A 22,001-nucleotide genomic window follows, 5' to 3' on the forward strand; every position below is an offset into this window, starting at 1 on the left:
AGCATGTCTCACTGTTGCACAGTGTCAGTAACAGAAAATGCAGTAATTGTATAGATATGCAGATAATATACTAAATGTCTAAGAGAATTGTTTTTACGATCACTGAACTACACTTATATAAAAAATAGATAAGAGCACATACCATATTGAGATATGAAAATTAAATGGCATAATACTTATAAAGTGTTTAGCAAAATGCTTGAAATACAGGGCTGGGGATGTGGCTCAAGTGGTAGCGCGCTCGCCTGGCATGTGTGCGGCCCGATCCTCAACACCACATACAAACAAAGATGTTGTGTTCGCCGAAAACTAAAAAAAAAAAAAAAATTAAAATTTTTCTCTCTCTCTCTCATTCCCTCTCCCTCTCCCCCTCTCTCCCCTCTCTGTCTCTTTAAAAAAAATGCTTGAAATATATATATAAGGAATCAATATATATTAGCTATATTATTATTGTTGATGTTGCACCCCCAACTTTACCAAATAGCATTGAGGCCCCAAATTTCCCCATATGGGTTACACCTTAAATCAACCCTAATTCATTTTTCTTTTCTTATTAATTTTTGCAGTACTCACATTTCTTATATCTATTAGAATCATCTAAGAAACGTATTTAAATTAATTACCCCAATGTTGTACCTCCAGAGATTTTGATTCCCTCAATTAGTGGGGAGATTAAAAATGCTTATGCTTTAATCCTTCACCCAAGGATTCTGATTAAATGATCTTAGTTCTGGTTTGCTCTAATGTATCTATACAAGTTCCCTATTTGTTTCTAGAGAGGCACCAATTTAGAGTACTATGTTATGAGTAGACTCTGGGAATCTGCCTATTAAATAGGTAACTGATTCAGGTGATCAGAAAACACATTTAGAAAAGTGTAGGACTGTAGTCTGCCTTTTAATAGCTTAATGCCTTGGGCAAGTTATTCAACCTAAAATATGGTGAATTATAATGTTGTTTAGTTAATATTTGAATGAATGTGCATATAAGATGCTTACCATGCTGGCTGACATAATTAATGCTCAACAAATCTACTTATCTGTGATTTCATTGTTGTTATTATTTTTGGCAATACGGAGAATGAGCCCAGGGCCTCATGTGCTAAGCGAGCACTCTACCACTGGAGGTACATCTCCAACCCTTTTTAAAATTTTTTTTTTTTTTTTTTTTTTTAATTTTGAGATAGTGGCTCACAAAATTGTCGAGACTGGCATTGAATTTGTAATCCTCCTGCGTCATACTCCTGCAGATATACGCATGTGCCTCCACACTTGGCTTTTTTGTTTATTGTTTTTTTGATTTTATTTTTTGTTATAGTTTTTTTATGTTTTCTGTGTATGTTACACTGATTATAGCAACTCCTACATTATATACAAACTCAGACTGGAGCATGAGCTCATCTTTCTCCTTCACTCAAAGGCTAATCCAGTCCTCTGAACATCTCCAACTCTTGCTAATTCTGCTCTTTCCCTCTCTCCCTCTCTCCTTCCTCCCTACCTTCCTTTCTTCCTTCAATAAGACAGCCACAAGTATGGTCTCAAATGTAACTGGGCTGTTGTCATAGCACCCCTAACTATTATCTAAGTCTCTTCCAATTGTCTTATGTGCTCGAAGGTAGCCTTATTCTTTTCTTTTTTAGTATAGGGTTCACATTTCATTTTGGAAAGCTTTCTCTTTAATCCACTTGTTTTTGTAACTTCCTGAATTTCTATAATTATAATGTATAAGGAATCCAATGTTTATTTTGTCGCTTTAAAATTACTTTTTTACTTAACATTCATTGGGCACTTATTATATGCAATGCACCACTCTATTTTCTGTATTAAATTTTATAGCACATTTATTATGTATATAAAGGTGCTATTCTGGAAGTATGTCTAATACTAAAAATAAGTTATGTAAAGAAGGAATAGTATGGACTTTAAAATTTGTAGTTACTTTTGCTTACCAGGAGTATTATTACATTGCAGGTGCTGGTCGTTATGTGCCAGGTTCTGCAAGTATGAGCACTACTAACATGACTGGAGTTGATCCATTTACAGGTATATACTCTTAATAATTCTCTCTCTTTTTTTTTTTTCTCTTTCTCTTAATTTTTAGAATTCATTGAAACTTTTAATGAAAAATTAAGAAAATTTGTATTGTTTTCTTGATTGAGAAATATTTTCATAGTAAATAATTTTCTTGGCTTGGCTTTTAGAATTTTGTTAAAATTATCTTTTACTACACATTTTAAGTCATCTTATTAAAAAGAATAAGCTCAAGCTCATCCCCAGAGATGCTCAGTGGTTTAATATTGCTCTAGGTTAGGACCTTGACAAAGTTAGTTTTATAAACTTTCAATTTGATTTTAATATGCAGCCAGAATTGAAAACTAGTGTAGTAAGTTGGGTTTCTCATTACCCTTAGAAGAATCTATATTTATTCTAATCTCTGTTCCTTCATGCTTCCTTAATGTGCTGAGAGTATTACTCACTTTATTGTTATCCATTGTTTGTTTTTTTTGTTTTTTTTCCCCTGTATCTGAGAATTATTCCAATCTCTGTTCCTTCATTCTTCCTTAATATGCTGAGAGTATTATTCACTTTATTGTTATCCATTGTTTATTTGTTTTTTCTCCTGTATCTGAGAATGAACCCAGGAGCATTTAACTACTGAACCATATCCCCAGTTCTTTTTTTTTTTTTTTTTGGAGACAGGGTCTCCACTAAGTTGCTGAGGCTGACTTTGAACTTCTGATCCTCCTGCCTTAGCCTCCCAAGCTGCTGGAATTATAGGCATGCCACACCTGGCTTATCCATTGTTTTCTTTAAGAAGACTAAAAAAAAAAATTTGTTTTTATGATTTAGGCGTGAGATATTTGACCTTCCTCTTAGCAACTAACGTCTTTTTATCCTAAGTATCTAGCCTAGAGTGTGATACAACTCATCACTAAATATATGCAGGCATGTTTTTCTGTTTTCTGTATTTCTGTAAAATGTAAAGCTGTGTCTGTGATTCTTCTCTATCAAGGTTGACAGATCTCTGGGCATGTAATTGCTATTACTACCATGTAGTTACTATTTTATGTTTTGTGTGATAATAGATATGTATGTGAATATATATCCATATTTATGTGCATATGTATATGATAATTTGAATAGCACATACTATACAGGCAGCATAAAAGAAGTTCCTATAAGGTCATCACTCAAGAATAGCTTGGCATATGATTTTATAAGCTGATTTTTAATTTTAGAAGTAACATTGGTTGGCAATATTAAAGCATAACGTAATTAAAATTATGGATTCCTGAATGAGAATGCTTAGATTCAAATCTGCTTCTTTTTGTCTGTTTTACCATGAAAAAACTATTTGATGTATCTGTGCCTCTGCTTTTCTCATTTACAAAGCTGAGATAATATCTACCTCCTAGAATTATTAAAAGACAAAAAAACAAAATTTATGTAAGCAGATTTTTGTAGAATGTGTTTGACAATTGCTAAATTATGTATTGTAACAAAAACAGGCTTAAATTAACAACGTTCCTTCCCGTTTTCCAGATGTTAATTTTTAATAGTTTGTATCTAAACTGGACCTTTATATACCTGAGTCCAGCCTGTCACCTAGATTAATGAAATGCCTCCAAACTGGTCTGTGGTCCATACTGCAACCAGTGATCTTTTTTATAGTTCACTCTGTTGATTGCCCTTTCTTGATTAAAAAAACTCTTAAGTGGCTTCCCATTGAATATTTTCTGCTGCCTTTATATTCCTCTCTGCCTTTCTTCCCCCCAGCTACACTGACCATTAGTTTCTTGAGCATGGTATGCTGCTTTCTACTTCAGGAACTTCGAACACAGTTTTGTTTGGGGATACTTAAACCCTTTGCTTTGTTATGTTATTGATTGTTTAACACCCCCTTACACACATCTATATGTGTCCTTTGCCATATCACCATTCTATCATGTTCTCTTTAAATTCTGTTTTTTTCCTTCAGATAATTTTATTGTACTTAATTATTTGGATATATATTTGTACTGTCCTTATCACAGCTTCTAGACTGTAACAACCAGGAGTGCAGGTAGTGTCTTTATGGTTCATCTTTGATCATATCAATGAATGTTTTATACTTAACAAATAGAATTCATTTTGTACACTTATTACTTGGTGTATTTTTATTTGCCTTTACTCCTTTTTATTCTTTATATAATCAGAATATTAAATCTGTCCTAATTTTTGCAAAATACCTTAGTTTTACATTAGAACAAAAATGGAGTATAAATAAAGATTTAAAATGTTAAGTAAGATAAATTAAAACCAAATGAGGTAGCATACACCTGTAATCCCAATTACTCATGAGGCTGAGGCAGGAGAATCCTAAATTTGAGGTTGTCTGGGTATCTTAGTGAGACCCTATCTCAAAAATAAATAAAGGGCTGGGGCTATATCTCAGAGATAGAATGTCCCTGGGTTCTGGGGTTTTTTTAAATTCAAAAATTAAATTTTTTTTTTCAATTAGTGGCTCAGAAATAATAAATGGTCATTTTTAATTGTCCACTAACAATGAAAGTGCTCAATTGACTTTGATTTCTTTCGTGTCATTTTTTTTGTTTTCTCAAAAAAAAAAAAAAATCCCAGTATAGGAAAAAATGTAAGTAAATAAAATAAATTAGATTTAAATTATACTTTCATTGAAATAATTTTATTCCATTGAATTTACTGAATTTTCATCTGGTGCCAGCCTTTATCATCAGATACTGAATGTTGGTTACTGAAATAGAGACTTAATGAAATAAAAATGTTTAAAAGAATACAGGAATTTGCTACTTGGGAATTTATAAAGAAGATATAGAAAGTGATTAGAGAAAATGACAATGACTATCATTTGGAGTAAACAGTAAAAGATATGAGAAAGGAGAGATCATTATGTTAAAGAAGATAGGAGTGGAAAGTTTCATAATTGTTTTGCATTTAGACAGATACAATACCTTTACTTATTTATTTTATGTAGTTGCTTAGGAGGATCAAACCCAGTGTCTCACGTGTGCTACACAGCACTTTACCACTGAGCTCCAACTCCAGCCTATGTTTTGCATTTTTTGATCGTTTAAAAATACACAATTTCAATTAAATCCTTAAAACAGAAAGTAGAAAATATAAAAACTAAAGGCCTTCTTCTACATGTAAGCTTCCATTTTCCAAAGCAAAAATTTTTATATCAACAAATATTTCTTGTGGATAGGCTTTTTTTTTTTCTTTTCTTTCTTTCTTTTTTTTTTTTGAGTTATGTGTTTTTATTACATGCACTAGTAATTATGTATCTCAGTACTTGTAAAAACAAACTTAGGAAAATCTCATTTTTGATCATTCCTTGTGATTGTCATGATTATTTATTTTGTAAATAGGGAATAGTGCCTACAGATCAGCTGCATCTAAAACAGTGAATATTTACTTCCCTAAAAAAGAAGCTGTCACTTTTGACCAAGCAAACCCTACACAAATATTAGGTAAGCCTTTTTTAATTATTATTATTTTTTTTTTCACAATCCACATACTGTTGGAAACACTGTGAAAGCTGTTTTTCTAAAATGTGAGAAATTGGGTACTTGTATGAATAGAGGCTTCTATTGTGGTATTATACAGCTACATTTACTACAAATGTAAAATTTGGTAATGAACCCTTAATACTTTGTAAGATACCTTACCAAATAAAGGATAAATATTTTATTATGACTTTAATGAGAATAAAACTATAGGAGGAAAATGTAAGTTCCACCTCACAGTCATTTCATGTTGTCAGAAAAAAGAAAGTGAATGAGTAAAGCATTTGAAAAACAAAGATCTTATTTTTTTTGAAGAGAGAGAATTTTTTTAATATTTATTTTTTAGTTTTCAGCGGACACAACATCTTTTTGTGTGTGTGGTGCTGAGGATCGAACCCGGGCCAGGCGAGCCCGCTACCGCTTGAGCCACATCCCCTGCCCACAAAGATCTTATTTTTTAAAAATTAGTGGCTCATTAAAATAATAAATGGTCATTTTTAATTGTCCACTAAAAATGAAATTGCTCTAATGATTTTGATTGCTTTCATGTTTTTTTCCCCTCAAAACAAATTAACAGTGTTGTTTCAGACTAAGAAAATTACTATCTCTACCACAAAGAGTATGGTGAGAATTAATTGAGATAATATAACATTTGTACCTAAATATAAGGCAGGGTTTTTGTTTGTGTGTTTTGGTTGCTATTATCCTTCATGTTACCTTTGTAAAAATCACTGATATTGATAGCAATTTTCTTAATTTTTTTGAAGAAAAATATATATGCACACTTTTGTACATATATTTTTGTACAAATATGGTATTCTTTAGATAACTTTTGTTTTAAATAGAATATTAATGTTAAAATTTTTTAATACCAAAGAGTAATGAAATAGGTCCAAGGCTATTTATGATTGATAAAAATTTGTTTATGTTCTTTAATCTCTGTGATGGAAATTTGAACTTTTTTATTCTGAGTAAGAATTTTTGAAGAAATGGTATTAGATGACTCAAAGTTTTTGTGATAATAAGGACATACATATTAAAGATACATGTGATAACTCTGAAGGAAATTATAAACACAAAAGTCAAAGTAATATTTTATTGAGTTTTAAAAATATTGTATGTCAAATATGCATATTGAACTCAGTATATTTTAAGTCAGTTAATGCTTTACTGTTTCATTGAGTCATAGAAGTTGGCATAATTTGACCAAAAATTTGTTATAAATTTTCTCATTCGGGAAGTAGGAGTTTGACTTTTACTTGGGTATATATAACATGATGTTGCTTTGAAAATCATTCAAAAATGGTTACAAATACAGTATACTTTAGAACTAATTAAAATATATCATTTTCTATTAAGAAAGTGTCACAGGGTAAAATTAAAATGATCACAGTTATCTTTTTTTTATTTTTTCAATCATATAGTACTTAGCCAAGAAATACTCACAACCCTTATTTTTATTTCATGGTCTAGGCCAATTGCTGAGAAAAGTCTTAATGTCATACAGTAGAATGTTCTTACTGAAGAAAACAAAAATGCCTTTTATGATCATCTGGCTAATTGTAGTTAAGAGGATTCTGAAAATTTCTCTTTGGGTTTTAGGTAAACTGAAGGAGCTTAATGGAACTGCACCTGAAGAGAAAAAGTTAACTGAGGATGATTTGGTACTTCTTGAAAAGATATTATCTCTAATATGTAATAGTTCTTCAGAGAAACCCACAGCCCAGCAACTTCAGATTTTGTGGAAAGCTATTAACTGGCCTGAAGGTAAATAAGCATTCTTCCACATATAACTAGAAAGCTTTTATTTCAATCCCTACAACTGGTGTTTCAAGATTAAATAAAAATTAACCTGAGAAGTTTGAATCCAATTTGTGTAAACTTCACAGAAAGGATTCACTATATTATTGTAATTCATAATCTTGTTTTGATTACATGCCTTATGAGAATCTGAAGGTACAAGCTGAGTATACCTTATCTGAAATACTTAAAGCCAGAAATGTTTTGTATTTGGGAGTTTTTCAGATTTTGAAATATTTACAGACTACCAGTTGAGCATCCTTAATCTGAAAATTCAAAATCCAAAATACATTTTGAAAACCTGGCATTTCAGACTCTGCATTTCAGATTAAGAATTCTCAATCTGTATCCAGGCATGGTAGTACATACGGGTAATCTCAGTAGCTCTGGGGGCTGAGGCAAGAGAATTGCAAGTTCAAAGCCAACCTCAGCAATTTAGCTAGGCCTTAAGATATTCAGTGGGGCCTTATCACTAAATAAAACATTTTAAAAGGCTGGAGGTTTGGTTCACTGGTTAAGTGTCTCTGAGTGTAATCCCCAGTATGGGGGGAAAAAAAAAACCCTCAATCTGTCATATCTGTCATATAATGATTCCTGTATATACAACAGTTTGTATACCATTTCAGCATTTGTGCATCCCCTGCAGGTGATCCAAGAAATTTTTTGTGATTTTTAATCTTAGGCTACAAACACTTGCTATATGATATTTAACCTCTCTATTATGTCAATTTACAGCTTAATTGCAAAAGGGTCCTCTCCCCCATTTTTTTCACGTCATTGATTTATTGGATAAAAGGTCATTTTGTTCTACAAAATGTCCCACTTGGTAGATTTGACTGATTGCTCACTGTGTTCCACTGTATTTTTTTTTTCTTGTAGCATTATTAGATTTTATTTTCATTGGCTTATTATTTTCGAAGATCCTTTATCTTTTTTAAGATCCTTTGTAAATGATGCTGCATACTACTTTTATATTGTGGTGCATATAATATCAGAAATATCACGTTTTCTCACTTGGAGTAATGCCAAGATTATTGCATGAATTCAGATGTATCTATCCAATCCCTTGATTACAAAGCTCCCACCAATCTATGAGTATTCTTATGGCATTTGTTGGTTGAATTGTTCTCTAAAAAACTTTCCCTGTTCAACCCATTAGTATTGTTATAGGAATTTTATAAACAAAATCCCCATTACATTAATTCAGTTCATTATTGACTACTGTGTGTCATGCTAAATTACCTTATTTTATAGCATATCTGGATTTATAGCAACAAATTCAGTAAATATGAAAAACCAACTAATGTATTTTCCCAAAATATGTGTTTTGTGGAGCAAGCATATGGTTTTTTTTTTAACATCTTCTAAGATGAGTATATCTTAATTTTGTAGCAGAAAGAAATAATCCTTTAAGAAAGCTTAATAGGAGCTAGGTGAGGTGGTACATGTGTGTAATCCCAGATGCTTGGGAGGCTGAGGCAGAAGAATTTCAAGTTAGAGGCCATCTTTGGCAACCTACCAAGACCTTGTCTCAAAATAAGAAGGGCTGGGAATTGTAACTCAGTGATAGTGTGTCCCTGGGTTCAATTCCCAGTACCACAATGAAAAACAAGTTGTTGTTTTTTTTTTTTATTAATACTCAAAGGAATTTTCTAGATTTTCATAAACATTAATGAAATTTTCTTTTTAATAGATATTGTCTTCCCTGCACTTGACATTCTTCGGTTGTCAATTAAACATCCCAGTGTGAATGAAAACTTCTGCAATGAAAAGGAAGGGGCTCAGTTCAGCAGTCATCTTATCAATCTACTGAACCCTAAAGGAAAGCCAGCAAACCAGCTGCTTGCTCTCAGGACTTTTTGCAATTGCTTTGTTGGCCAGGCAGGACAAAAGCTCATGATGTCCCAGAGGGAATCACTGATGTCCCATGCAGTAGAACTGAAATCAGGGAGCAATAAGAACATTCACATTGCTCTGGCTACATTGACCTTGAACTATTCTGTTTGTTTTCATAAAGACCATAACATTGAAGGGAAAGCTCAATGCTTGTCAGTAATTAGCACAATCTTGGAAGTTGTTCAAGACCTAGAAGCCACTTTTAGACTTCTTGTGGCTCTTGGGACACTTATCAGTGATGATTCAAATGCTGTACAATTAGCCAAGTCTTTAGGTGTTGATACTCAAATAAAAAAGTATGCCTCGGTATCAGAACCAGCTAAAGTAAGTGAATGCTGTAGGCTTATCCTAAATTTGCTGTAGTGTTGGGGAATGGGGGCTGAGATTTTAAATTGATTAGTGTTTTTTTTTTTTCTCACATTTTTCATGACTGATTAAAGATTATTAAAAAAAATACTGTGGATTAAGTTAAAGTTCAGATCTTGTAAACTGGCAAGGAGGGGAAACAGAGGAGAAATAAAATTTTTGCACTGATGAATTGTGAGATTTTCCTGTGTAATGTGGATAAATTTTCAAGAATATAGAAACAAATTAAGAAAAAACTGTAATCAACAACAATACCATCCCTATGTCATTTTCTCCATACCTTAACCATTCGGAAGAATACAAGGGCTTGTATTTATATAATCTGTTTTTACTAAACTGTTAATTGTTGGTGGTTATCTTTTATTTTAACTTCTTCAATTACTTTCATTGTTGGGTTCTATGAACATCACTGACATATTTCAAGGTTTTGTTTTAGCATTTACTATAAATTTTTAAATATTGTTATACATTGAAAAGATAATTTCTTGATTTAAGTCATTTATAAATAGAAAGTATATTTGTTTTCTAGCTAATTTTTAGATGAAAAATCAAATTGATGAGATAAGTTAGATCATATATCAATTTAGACGAGAGGCCTTAAGTTGCATATAGGTTACATCTAGTTTCTTTTCCCCTTCCATGTTTGAGATAGCTTCATTTTCATTCCAGCAATGATATTTGTTTACTTTCAGTTATTTCCATTATTTAAAACATGTTCAATTTTATTAGGCACTGTGTAAGCAAACCTATATCAATCTATGTTATTTGAAAGTCTAAAGGCTGTTGTGTGAAATTAATGTCTTGGATCCTCCAATATGACCCACGCAGTATACTACACACTTTGACATTTACTTCTCGAACCAGCTTTAAATGAGGGTATTATCTCTGTTGCAAGTCTAAAGATAATGGAATGAATCATGATAGGAGAAAAGAAAGCAAACCCAAGAGTGAGTTAACTATTAAAAGTACTATAATTTCTCAGAGAAGGTGGTCAAAGAACATCCTTTCTGAACATCTTAGCAACTAAAAGAACCATCCATTAATTTTAGATGAATGGTTATGTCTAAGACAATCTAATTTCTTAAGCAAATTTTATTTTTTTATGTGGGAGAAATGTTTTCATCAAAAGGACTTGGCCTAAAATCATGAGCAACATTCTTAGCATCTGTGGTATTGCCATGGGGGTTTCCTAGCCAATGCCAGATTGAACTCTGAGAAGGACCTTTTTTCCTAGCATGGGAAGAAAAGTTTCTGATTCTTTAGATTAATCAAGGAAAAACTTCTGGATATCAAAAGGAAATCAGTAAAATGTAAATAGAGGGGGAATGTACCTTGATAAGTGCACTTGGTGTGCACCTGGACTTTAAATATTGTTTGCTAGCTCAGATGCCTATGCTTTATTTTTTGTTGAATCAGGATTTAAATTGTTACATCAAACTTAAATGACAAAACTAAGAATTTAACCTGGATAGACTGGTTCCATTACAATACACTGCCCTCTTAATACGTCAAGTCTGCCATGTATTTATAGGTACAATTTGGCTGTAGTATTTTGAAAAACTAGGTACCCTTGAATAATTGGACATAGTCTTATTTAACAATATGAGTTCACTCTACACAGTTTAGGGGTGGCAAACTGTAAACACTGTTTGCCTTTTACTATGGTGAAATATTATAACATTTTTATTATCTCATTCCATGTTTATACAGTTTAGCAAAAGGAAAAAAATAATTCCACTTGAAGGATGTGTTAAATAGTGGTTCAATTATTCTTTAACGGTTTTACGTTTCTTTAAACTTTTCTGTGATTCTCCTAATGTTTTTATTTCTAAATATAAAAGTAATAAACATTCATTGAGTAAAATACACATTCACCTCACCCCTCCAAATAAAAATTGCCTGTAATCTTATTGTCTAGAGAGAACCATTTTTAATATCTTATGGCATATTGATATGTATGTAAATATGTGTCATTTTTGTATCATGCAAACTGTTCGATCTGATTTTTAAACTTAACATACAGTACACATATCTCCACCTATTAATAAATGTAATGTTTCATTATATGAATATACCCATGACCTACTATCTGACACTGTTTATAATTCTTTGCTATCAAGCAGTGCTATGACAAATTTCACAAGGAATATGTTTTGTACATGTAATTGATGAATCAATTTAATGAATGTATTTAAGACTGATACCCATGGCCAAATCACCTCCAGTGGAATAACTCTTTAACAAGTAGTATACTTCAGATTGCATTTGAAAGTCCATTGCCACTGGGTGTGGTGGCATACGTCTGTAATCCCAGCGACTGAGGCAGGAGCGTGTGAGTTCAAAGCCAGCCCCAGCCACTTAGGCCGCAAGCAACTCAGTGAGACCCTATCTCCATGTAAAATGCAAAATAAAATTAGTGAGTGGTTAAGCGCCCTGAGTTCAATCCCCAATACCTCCCCCCAGCAAAAAAAGGACAAGAGACCCCATTGCCTGCAAAAGACATAATTATGATCTTCATTTCATAATTATTCACTTTTTAGATACATATGTTTGTGTTGTGGTTCTCTTATGACTAGCTGAGTTTGATATAGCAATCAATATATGACCAAATAGCAATGTGATTAAATGTTATATATTTCATAATTTTCCTAAGTGATAAAAGACGCATATCTGAAAATATTTCAAAGATAGTTCTGGGGATGAGTTGGAGATAGGTTCCTTAGTAATACCATTGTGTACATTATGATTATTCTGTAAGGAAATGATATAATGAATAGAGGACTATTTGTGATGTATCATCATTCCTAGAGGTCTTGAGAGAAATTATCCACTTGAAATCAGAAAATGTTAATCTTCTAAAAAAGTAATTTAAAATTATTCAAATTTTAATTCATTTTTTATGTAGAAAATTCTATGCAGTATAGTTATGACAAATACAATTTGAAAACTTTTAATAGTTAATACCATTTTCCCATGAGTTTTTCCTTTAATTTTTTAATGCAAATGCTCATACATTAAAGTACTCTTCAATTTATGAAGGGTTATAGCCTGATAAATCTATCACAAATTGATAGTATCTTAAATCAAAAACACACTTAATACACCAAATCTGCTGAATATCATAGCTTAGCAACCTCAGTGAACTGTAGAGTATTGTGTGTTCACTCTCATGATTGTGTAGTTGACTGGGAGCTGCAATTTACTGCCCCTATCCAGCATCATGAGAGTAGTCTACTACATAAAACTAGCCTGGGAAAAGTTCAAAATATGAAGCAGAGTTTTTCTTATTGTTTTCACATCATCATAAAGTAAAAAAAAAAAAAAAGTAGAACCATTGTAAGTTAGGAACTATATAATCTACAATTGTTAATGTTTTGTCATATTTTCTCTCTCTGCATGTAAACTTTCTTTTGAAACTGCTTAAAATTAAATTGCAGAGGCAATGTGCAATGACACTCAGCTGTAATTCCAGCTATTTGGAAAACTGAGGCAGGAAGATTATAATTTTTGAGACCAGCCTACGCAGCTAAGTGAGAACCTATCTCAAAAAGGGCTGAGGTGTATATTATCCATTCATCTGTTTGAAGGGCACCTAGTTTGGTTCCACAGCTTAGCTATTGTGAATTGAGCTGCTTTTAAACATTGATGTGCCAGGTCACTAGTGTATGCTGATTTTAAGTCCTTGGGGTATATGCCAAGGAGTAGGATAACTAGGTCAAATGGTGGTTCCATTCCAAGTTTTCTGAAGAATCTTCATTTTGCCAATTTGCAGTCCCACCAACAATGTATGAGTGTACCTTTTCCCCCACATCCTTGCCAACATTTATACATCCTTGTCAACATTTATCATTACTTGTATTCTTTTTTTTTTAAGAGAGAGAGAGAGAGAGAATTTTAATATTTATTTTTTTTTTTTTAGTTATTGGCAGACACAACATCTTTGTTTGTATGTGGTGCTGAGGATCGAACCCGGGCCACATGCATGCCAGGTGAGCATGCTACCACTTGAGCCACATCCCCAGCCCCCGTTACTTGTATTCTTGATTGCTGCCATTCTGACTAGAGTGAGATGAAATCGCAGTGCAGTTTAATTTGCATTTTTCCAATTACAAGTCATGCTGAGCATTTTTTCATATATTTGTTGACTGATCGCAACTGGCTTAGTTAGATTAAGTTATTTTGGCAAGAAACTCCATGGGTGATATGTATTTGCTCTTTTGACTTGATTGTATCAAATCTGAACTTCCTTAAGGAAGCCTTCTGTGAAGTGTCTGTTCAGTTCATTTTTTGCATTTATTGATTGGGTTTTGTCTTTTCGGTGTTAAGTTTTTTGAGTTCTTTATATATCCTGGAGATTAATGCTCTATCTGAGGTGCAGGTGGCAAAGATTTTCTCCCATTCTGTATGCCCTGTTCACAGTCTGATTGTTTCCTTTGCTGTGAAGAAGCTATTTAGTTTGATATCATCCAGTTTATCAATTCCTGATTTTACTTCTTGCATTTTAGGAGTCTTGTTGAGGAATTTGGTTCCTAAGCCGACATGGTGGAGATTTGGGCTTACTTTTTCTTTTAGTAGATGCAGAGTCTCTGGTCTAATGCCTAGGTCCTTGATCCACTTTGAATTGATATTTGTGCAGGGTGAGAGATAGGGGTTTAATTTCATTTTGCCACATATAGATTTCCAGTTTTCCCAGCACCATTTTTTGAGAGGCTCTCTCTTCTCCAATGAATGTTTATGACACCTTTGTCTAATATGATATAACTATGTATTTAGGTTTGTCTCTGTATCGTCTATTCTGTACCATTGGTCTTCGTGTTTGTTTTGGTGCCAATGCCATGCTGTTTTTGTTACTGTAGGTCTGTAGTGTAGTTTAAGTTTGGTATTGATGCCTCCAAGAATCAGGGCATTTTTAATAACATTCTTTATAATTGTAATATCATTGCACTTAAGAAAATTACTAATTTTTAATAACATTCTTTATAATTGTAATATCATTGCACTTAAGAAAATTACTAATTTCATAATATCTGATGTCTAGTCCATATTTCAGATGTTCTTGTTTGCTCGAAGAATGCCTTTTGCAACTTATGCTTTGAAAGGATCTAACCTAAATAATCAAGACTTATTTATTGTATTAGTTATATAGTCATATGTCTCTTTAGTCTCAATCTAGAACAGCCCATCTTGTTTTTAAAATATTATCTTTGAAGAGTCTGGGCTATTCTAGAATGTGAAGCCCCACAGTTTTTATTTATACTATATACTTCTAAAACACTTATGTATTATCTATTTTTGCTTAATCAATCACTCCAAAATGTAATGGCTTAAAACATACGGACTGGGTGGTATAGTTCAGCCACAGGCTACTTGCTGTGCACGCACAAATCCCTGGGTTTGATCTTGAGCACTTAAAAAAAAAAAAATTCCCCCCACTTATTATCTCACAGCTGCTAGCCGAATCCTCTCATTTGTTTCACATGACACTAAATCAAGGCATAGTTAAGGCTGATAAGTCACTTTTAAAGGCTCTGGGGACAGATTTATTTTGAACCTCACATGAAGCTGATGTTCATGTCTTCTTGGGTCCTTGGACTGAGTTCCCAGCTAACTGTTGGCCAGAAGGGTTGTCCTTGTGTTCTGTTTTTCTTTTTCTTTGGTCAACACGACAATTTGCTTTATCAGAGCCAATAAGAGAGAGTCTGCTAGCAGGACCAAAGTTGGAATCTTTAAAACCTAATCAAAAAGTCATTTCTCAGTATTAAGTATTCTGTTGGTTGGAAGCAGGTTACTCAAGGAGGGTGGATTACTAAAGGCTCTGAATACCAGAGATAGGATCCTTGGACACCATCTTAAGAGTCTGCATATGAAAACTGTTTCCTATAAACTGAACAGAAAGCTAAAGCCAGAGACTTGGTTAGATTAAGAGTAAATTATTTTGGCAAGAAATTCTATAGGTGATATGTATTTGTTCTTTTTATTATTATTTTTATTTATATGTGACAGCAGAATGTATTACAATTCTTGTTACACATATAGAGCACAATTTTTCATATCTCTGGTTGTATAAAAATATATTCACACCAATTCGTGTCTTTATACATTTACTTTGGATAATAATGTCCATCACATTCCACCATCATTTCCAACCCCATGCCCCCTCCCTTCCCCTCCAACCCGTCTGCCCTATCTAGAGTTCGTCTATTCTTCTCATGCTCCCTCTCCCTATCCCACTATGAATCAGCCTCCTTAAGGCCCTTCTGTAAAACAGATATTACCTGGTATTCATCCTAGCATTAAAATGAGTTGCTGGGGCTTCACATTTGTCCCTAAAGGAACATTTTAGGGACTTTTAACACAAAAGAGCCAAAATTGACTCAAGAGACACTTTGAGGAGTTAAGCTCATGAGCAGCACGTCTGACTCACATTCCCTTTGGTCACAATCAAAAGACTATAGGGAGCATGGGCTTTCTCTTAAAGAACATCACCACTCCCCCACCCCCGCCAAAACTCCGGGTGGATTTATGTAGCATACTTAAGACAATGGGCCCACAAGATGTGGGACAACCCCAAATTACAATGGCCCAAATGGGGTCTTTTGAACCCAAAATTGATATATTTGTGCAGTCAATTGCAAAAACTTAAGTTTTAAAAACAGAGTGGGAAAATTACTTTTAGTGGTACCTAGAAGTATCCAAAAGAAATTCAAAGAATAGTCCTTCTCCAGGAAATGAAAAAGAAATTGTCAGAATTTATTTCAGAACCAAAAAAGGGAGATACCTGGATTTTAAAAAGCTCCAGAAACTTCTACCACCTTCGATACTCCTCTTGCTCCCCTCCCAGCTGCTCCTTAAGCACCCCTTTTACATCTCTTGTTCAAACTTTCCATACCAAATCTACCCTGTTCTCCATCTTTTCCTGAGGTAATACTTCCTTCTTTTTACCCTCTTCCTCTTCCAGACAAAACCCAATCTGCTAGAGTCAGCCACCCAAGACTTCTGTTCTGGCTGTTCCTTTCAGGAAAAGTCAGTAACTGGTAGAGGAGCCTTAATATTATGAACCTTAATATTATGAACTCTGGAACAAATCTGAATTTGAAAGAACTGTCAGACTAGGTATGATGGCATATACCTGTAATTGAAGCTACTTACAAAACTGATGTAGACAGATCACAAGTTCAAGTCCACTTGGACAAATTAGCAAGATTCTGACTAAAAATAAAAAGGGCTGGAGATGTAGCTCAGTATTAGAGTGTTTGCCTAGCATGCACTAAGGCCCTGGGTATAATACCCAATACAAAAAAAAAAAAAAGAGTATTGTTAGGGATTTTCCTGATCCAACCAAGGCCCCCATAGGATTTGCTAGAGAATTTGACCTAAATATCCAAACTTTTGATCCAACCTTTATTGGTTGGTTCACATGTTAGTTTCTGAAGGAAGAGCTAAAGAATTGTTAAAAAGACAAAGTGGTATAATCCATTAGAGGATTTTAACAATGTAGATGCAAAAAGCTATAACCAAGCTTGCACTTTAACTTTTCCAAAAGGTGGTAAATTGAAAGAGAGAGAATGAGAGAGCAATGACAACAAAATGCAGACAAATCTGTGCTTATTACAAACATTCTTTGGGAAAAAAACTTTCAAAGGCCATTTTGGAATGACTGATGGTCAAGTTTTAGACCTATTAGAAACAATAAAAAACTCAAATCATTGACTATTATACATTCCTGGACATTCAAAAGTAGATTCCCCTGAAAAGAAAAGCAGTCACCTAGTAGATGTTATGCATCCTTGATCTAAAGGACAAATTTATTGAACAGCCTTCATCGTTACTGTTAAAAGAGGTACAAAAGTCCTTGAGAAGCAATTACAAATACAGAATAGTAAAGGAACAACTTTCCCCTTTAAAATTAGTGTATGGTACCCCAAATGACAGACCAATTCTCCCCATGGGATTTTAGTTACACTTCTTACAACATATCCATGAGTGAACTCATTGGAATCCTGACATAATGATAACCTGGGTATAACAATATTATTGGAAAACATCTATTATAGTTGCTCAAAGGGTGTATTCCCATTGCACTGTCTGTCCCAAATGTAACCCTGGAAAGCTACTTTATGGGTCACAAGGATAATTCCTTTTCCCCTGGGACCTTTTGAGATATGACAATCAAAATTTGTTCATTTGCTACCATATCAGGGATATGAATACACTTTGGTAATGATTTGCACTTTTTCTCATTGGGTTGAAGTACTTCTATGTTTACAGAGTCATGGCCCAAATTGTAGAAAAAATCCTACTAGAAAAGAATATTTCTTCTTGGGGAGTCCCTTCTGAATTCCACTCTTAATGGCAAATACATTCCTTTAGCTAAATAATTCAGCCTATTTGTAGGCGAATGGCCAATGTTTCAACATTTTCATTATGCTTATCATCTTCAGTCATCGGACTTGGTAGAATACATAAATGGAATAGCGGAATTGGTAGAATACATAAATGAAATAGCAACAATCCAACGGGCAGAATTGACAGTTTAAAAAAATGTTTTATTAAGACATTGTATATAATTGTGGGGTTCATTTTGACATTTTCATACATGCATGGAAGATAATTTGCTCCATTTTAGTCCCCAGTAATTATTCTCTTCCGTCCCCCACATGCCCAATGTTCCCCTTCCTCTACTTCACTGGTCTTCTATTTTTTTAAATTGATGCTTTATAGATATGCATAACGGTGGAATTACTGTGGTATATTCACATATGTATGTAGCATAATTTGCTCTTTTTCAAGTTCCTCCTCATCAACCCCCTCCCCCATATCCCTTTGATCTCCCTTCTATTTTCAAGGAATTCCGGCCCTTTCTTCTTATATTTTGCTTTGGTTTCTTCATGTGAAAGAAAACATTTGACCTTTGACTTTGAGTCTGACTTATTTCACTTAGCATGACATTCTCCAGTTCCATCCATTTTTCAGCAAGTGACATAATTTCATTCTTTTTGGTGCCTGAGAAAACTTCATTTTGTGTGTGTGTGTGTGTGTGTGTGTGCGCGCGCATTACATTTTCTTTATCCATTCTTCTGTTGATGGGCACCTATGCTGGTTCCCTAACTCGTAAATTGTGCTGCTATAATCATTGATATGCCTGTTATCACTACAGTATGCTGTTCTAGTTCTTTTGGATAAATAGGTCCGCTTCTGTCAAGGTCTTACTAAACTTTTTTTTTTTTCTTTAAAGAGAGAGAGAGGAGAATGAGAATTTTAATATTTATTTTTCAGTTTTCGGCGGACACAACATCTTTGTATGTGGTGCTGAGGATCTAACCGGGCCACACGCATGCCAGGCGAGCGCACTACCGCTTGAGCCACATCCCCAGCCCCTTACTAAACTTCTTGCAAAAAAATTCAAAGTTAAGTAGTTCCATTCCTAGTCTTTTGAGGAATCTGTATACTGCTTTCCACAGTAGTTGTACTACTTTGCAGTCCCACCAACAATATATGTGTACCTTTTCTCCCATATTCTCACCAGCATTTATTTGTATTTGTGATGATTGTCATTCAAACTGATATGAGGTGAAATCTCAGGTTTTTTTTTTTTTTTATCTTTTTCTTTTTTTAATATTTTATTTATTTTTTAGTTTTCGGTGGACACAACCCGGGCCGCACGCATGCCAGGTGAGCACGCTACTGTTTGAGCCACATGCCCAGCCCCCTCAGTGTGGTTTTGATTTGCATTTCTGTGTTTGCTAGGGGTATTGAACTTTTTTTTTTTTTTTTTTTTTTGGTATATTTGTTGGCCATTTGTGTGTCTTCTTTTGAGAAATTTGAGAGGTTTCTAACCTTCCCTGACCAAAGGCTATCCTGCTGAATTTACTCAACCTTTGTTCCACTCCATTTGGAAAACACCAACTTTCTCTTTGAAATAGCAGAGAACCCCACGAACCTACCTTAATATATCCAGGTCTTCTCAAAAGAGAAATTCTCCATTACTGTCAAGGTCTTACAAAACTTCTTGCAAAAAAATTGCAAGTTAATTAAGGATTGTTTTAACAGACAGTTCCTGGGAGACAAAGATATTATGAAAGATCACAATTTTCAACCTGGAGATGTTTTCTACTGGAAGTGAAATCAAAAGACTCTATCCAACTTTTTAAGAAGGGACACAATCAGGTATGGTTATACAGTTCCTGTGTAGCAAAATTAAAGGGCATGGACTGGATTTATCTTTCTCATATAAAAAATGGACCTCCTCTGGAGTGGACCTCCATACCCACCAGAGACCATGAAAATTAACACCCAGCAGAGTTCTTTTAAAATTAAAATAATGTACAATTTAAAATTGTTTAATTGAACACATTAATAGTAATGTGAGGTTTCTACACAGTTATATATTGTGTAGTATTTAAATCACGTTAAGCATATCTGTCTGTCACAGGTGAGTGGGGTGCTGAAGCTCCAAACTTTAGTTCTTGTCTGGATGAAAGAAAATCTAGGGTCAGACACGAAAAACCAAGCTAGGGAATTTTATTTTAAATGAAAGTAAAGCTCAGCAAAGATTACTCTCAAGAGAGGAAAAGAGTCGGTTGCCTCTGAGCAGAGAACCCAAAGCAAACTAAATACTACTTCCATATGTATTACTTATTTGTTTGCCCTGAGAACTGAGGTCTGCCTTCTGCAGCTTTCTGCAGCAGTCACCAATCAGATGTCTAACTCCTCCTTCACATCAAGCAGTGGAATTTTTTACTCTAGTTGATCCTTTCTGGAACTATCATTGCAACTATCCCATTCAGGGGGGCTTCATCTACAAGCAATTAAATGTTAATGTGGGTTCTGGGGTCAATAACTGGGCAAATTTCATCTTAGTACATCTGTGCTACTGAAGAAATTTTCCTCTGATACACACTGATAAACCTATGGCCATAAATCCTAACTGTACAATGATCCCAGTTAACCCTTTCAGGAGTTATCCCCATCACCTTTCTTTCTTGACGTATTTCTTAATTGACTCCCCTCTTTTGCACCTGCCCCTGGCTCCAGGTTAGTACTTCTGTTGTTTTTCTACAAGTTGTTTGATTATTCATTAGTCTTCAAAACAATTTAAAGAAAACCTTGATCTTATGTTGTAGGTTTGCTTCTAATGCTGATTACTAATTACTACCTAACACCTTCAAACAGTTATCATTTCTTCCTGGTAGATTATGATTAGCTCTACATGAGGTGAAACTGCAATCATCTGGTATAGTCTGACCTAACTTGCATGTTTCTACAGACTCCACGATACTTTTTTCCTTCTTACCATAATTCTTAAAAGGAATGTATAACATAAGTGAACAACCATCAATTGATGTCCTGTGTTATTTTTGTCAACCAGTGCAATATTTGAACAACATGTATGCTGTAACCTTTTTGTTATTGGTCTATAAAAACCCAGGCTTCACTGGGTGTGGTGCCTGCCTGTTGTCACACTCCTTTGGAGGCTGAGGACAGATAGTTTGAAGCTCAGGAGTTAGAAGCTAGCCTGGGCAACACTGTGACACCTCTCAAACACAAAAACAAGCAGCAAAACCCCAGACCTCTCTTATGCCATTTTGGGAATACTTACTCTAGATAACTAGAATTCACCGCCACAGATGGCCATCCTAATTTTGGTCTCTAATAAAACTCTCCGTTCTTACTTTCAGTGCCTCAACTTAACCTTCAGGTTGAAATACTATCATCAAATGTCTTGCCTTTTGAATGTCTTTTTTTTTAAATGCCTCCCCACCCCCACCCCTGGTACTGGGGATTGAACCAGGGACACTGAGCTTCATCTGCAGCACCCCCGGCCCCGTCTTTTTAAGTAATGTCTTTTAAATAGATTGTGTCTTCTTACTGCCGATACTGGCTTTGGAACTTGCAATCCTCCTGCCTCAGCCTCCCAAGTAGCTGGGATTACAGGCATGCGCAAACCCACCTTTCGAAGTAACGTGATAATATGCCTAGAAATGAGTCCTAATGAAGAAAAAAAAAAGGAGGCCCAAGATCCCCATTCTTCTACAATTCCCTGAAGTACATTTTCTAAAAAAATTTGCACCAGTGACGACAACAAGATGAAACTATTTTTCCCTAAAATTTGTTATACCGTTATTAGAGTACAATTTACAGACCAACGCGGAGCCAGCAACTACACCGTTGCTTTGTACTAACACCGAAAAAAGGTATCCAAAAGGTAGAGCAGCTGCAAAGCTCCACCTTCTGTCCTTTGTAGACGCAGAAACTCAAAAATAATCCCAACGAGGTCGCCAACACTGCGCCTTACCCGCTCCAACTTATCACCGCAATTGGCGTGCGCAGCGCGTCAGCTCGCGACGCCGCCTCCAGGAACAACACACCACAGTCTGCGCCGAGGCCGGAAGTGACGCAGACCCGCGACGCCGGC

General features: G+C 34.5%; 1 protein-coding gene across 1 annotated transcript in view; it reads left to right on the top strand.

Annotated features, from left to right (window-relative positions):
* Plaa (phospholipase A2 activating protein) overlaps window positions 1–9,754 on the top strand; it is a 30,007-nt gene extending 20,253 nt beyond the window's left edge. Inside the window, exons 11-14 of the mRNA XM_076845931.2 lie at window positions 1,971–2,042; window positions 5,387–5,488; window positions 7,127–7,291; window positions 9,018–9,754. Coding sequence (XP_076702046.1) covers window positions 1,971–2,042; window positions 5,387–5,488; window positions 7,127–7,291; window positions 9,018–9,583 — 905 coding nt within the window. The 3' untranslated portion in view covers window positions 9,584–9,754. The remainder of the gene's footprint in view (window positions 1–1,970; window positions 2,043–5,386; window positions 5,489–7,126; window positions 7,292–9,017) is intronic.
* Window positions 9,755–22,001: the final 12,247 nt, after the last annotated feature.

Source organism: Callospermophilus lateralis, chromosome 2 (assembly GCF_048772815.1).
Source record: "Callospermophilus lateralis isolate mCalLat2 chromosome 2, mCalLat2.hap1, whole genome shotgun sequence".
Classification (NCBI taxonomy): domain Eukaryota; kingdom Metazoa; phylum Chordata; class Mammalia; order Rodentia; family Sciuridae; genus Callospermophilus; species Callospermophilus lateralis.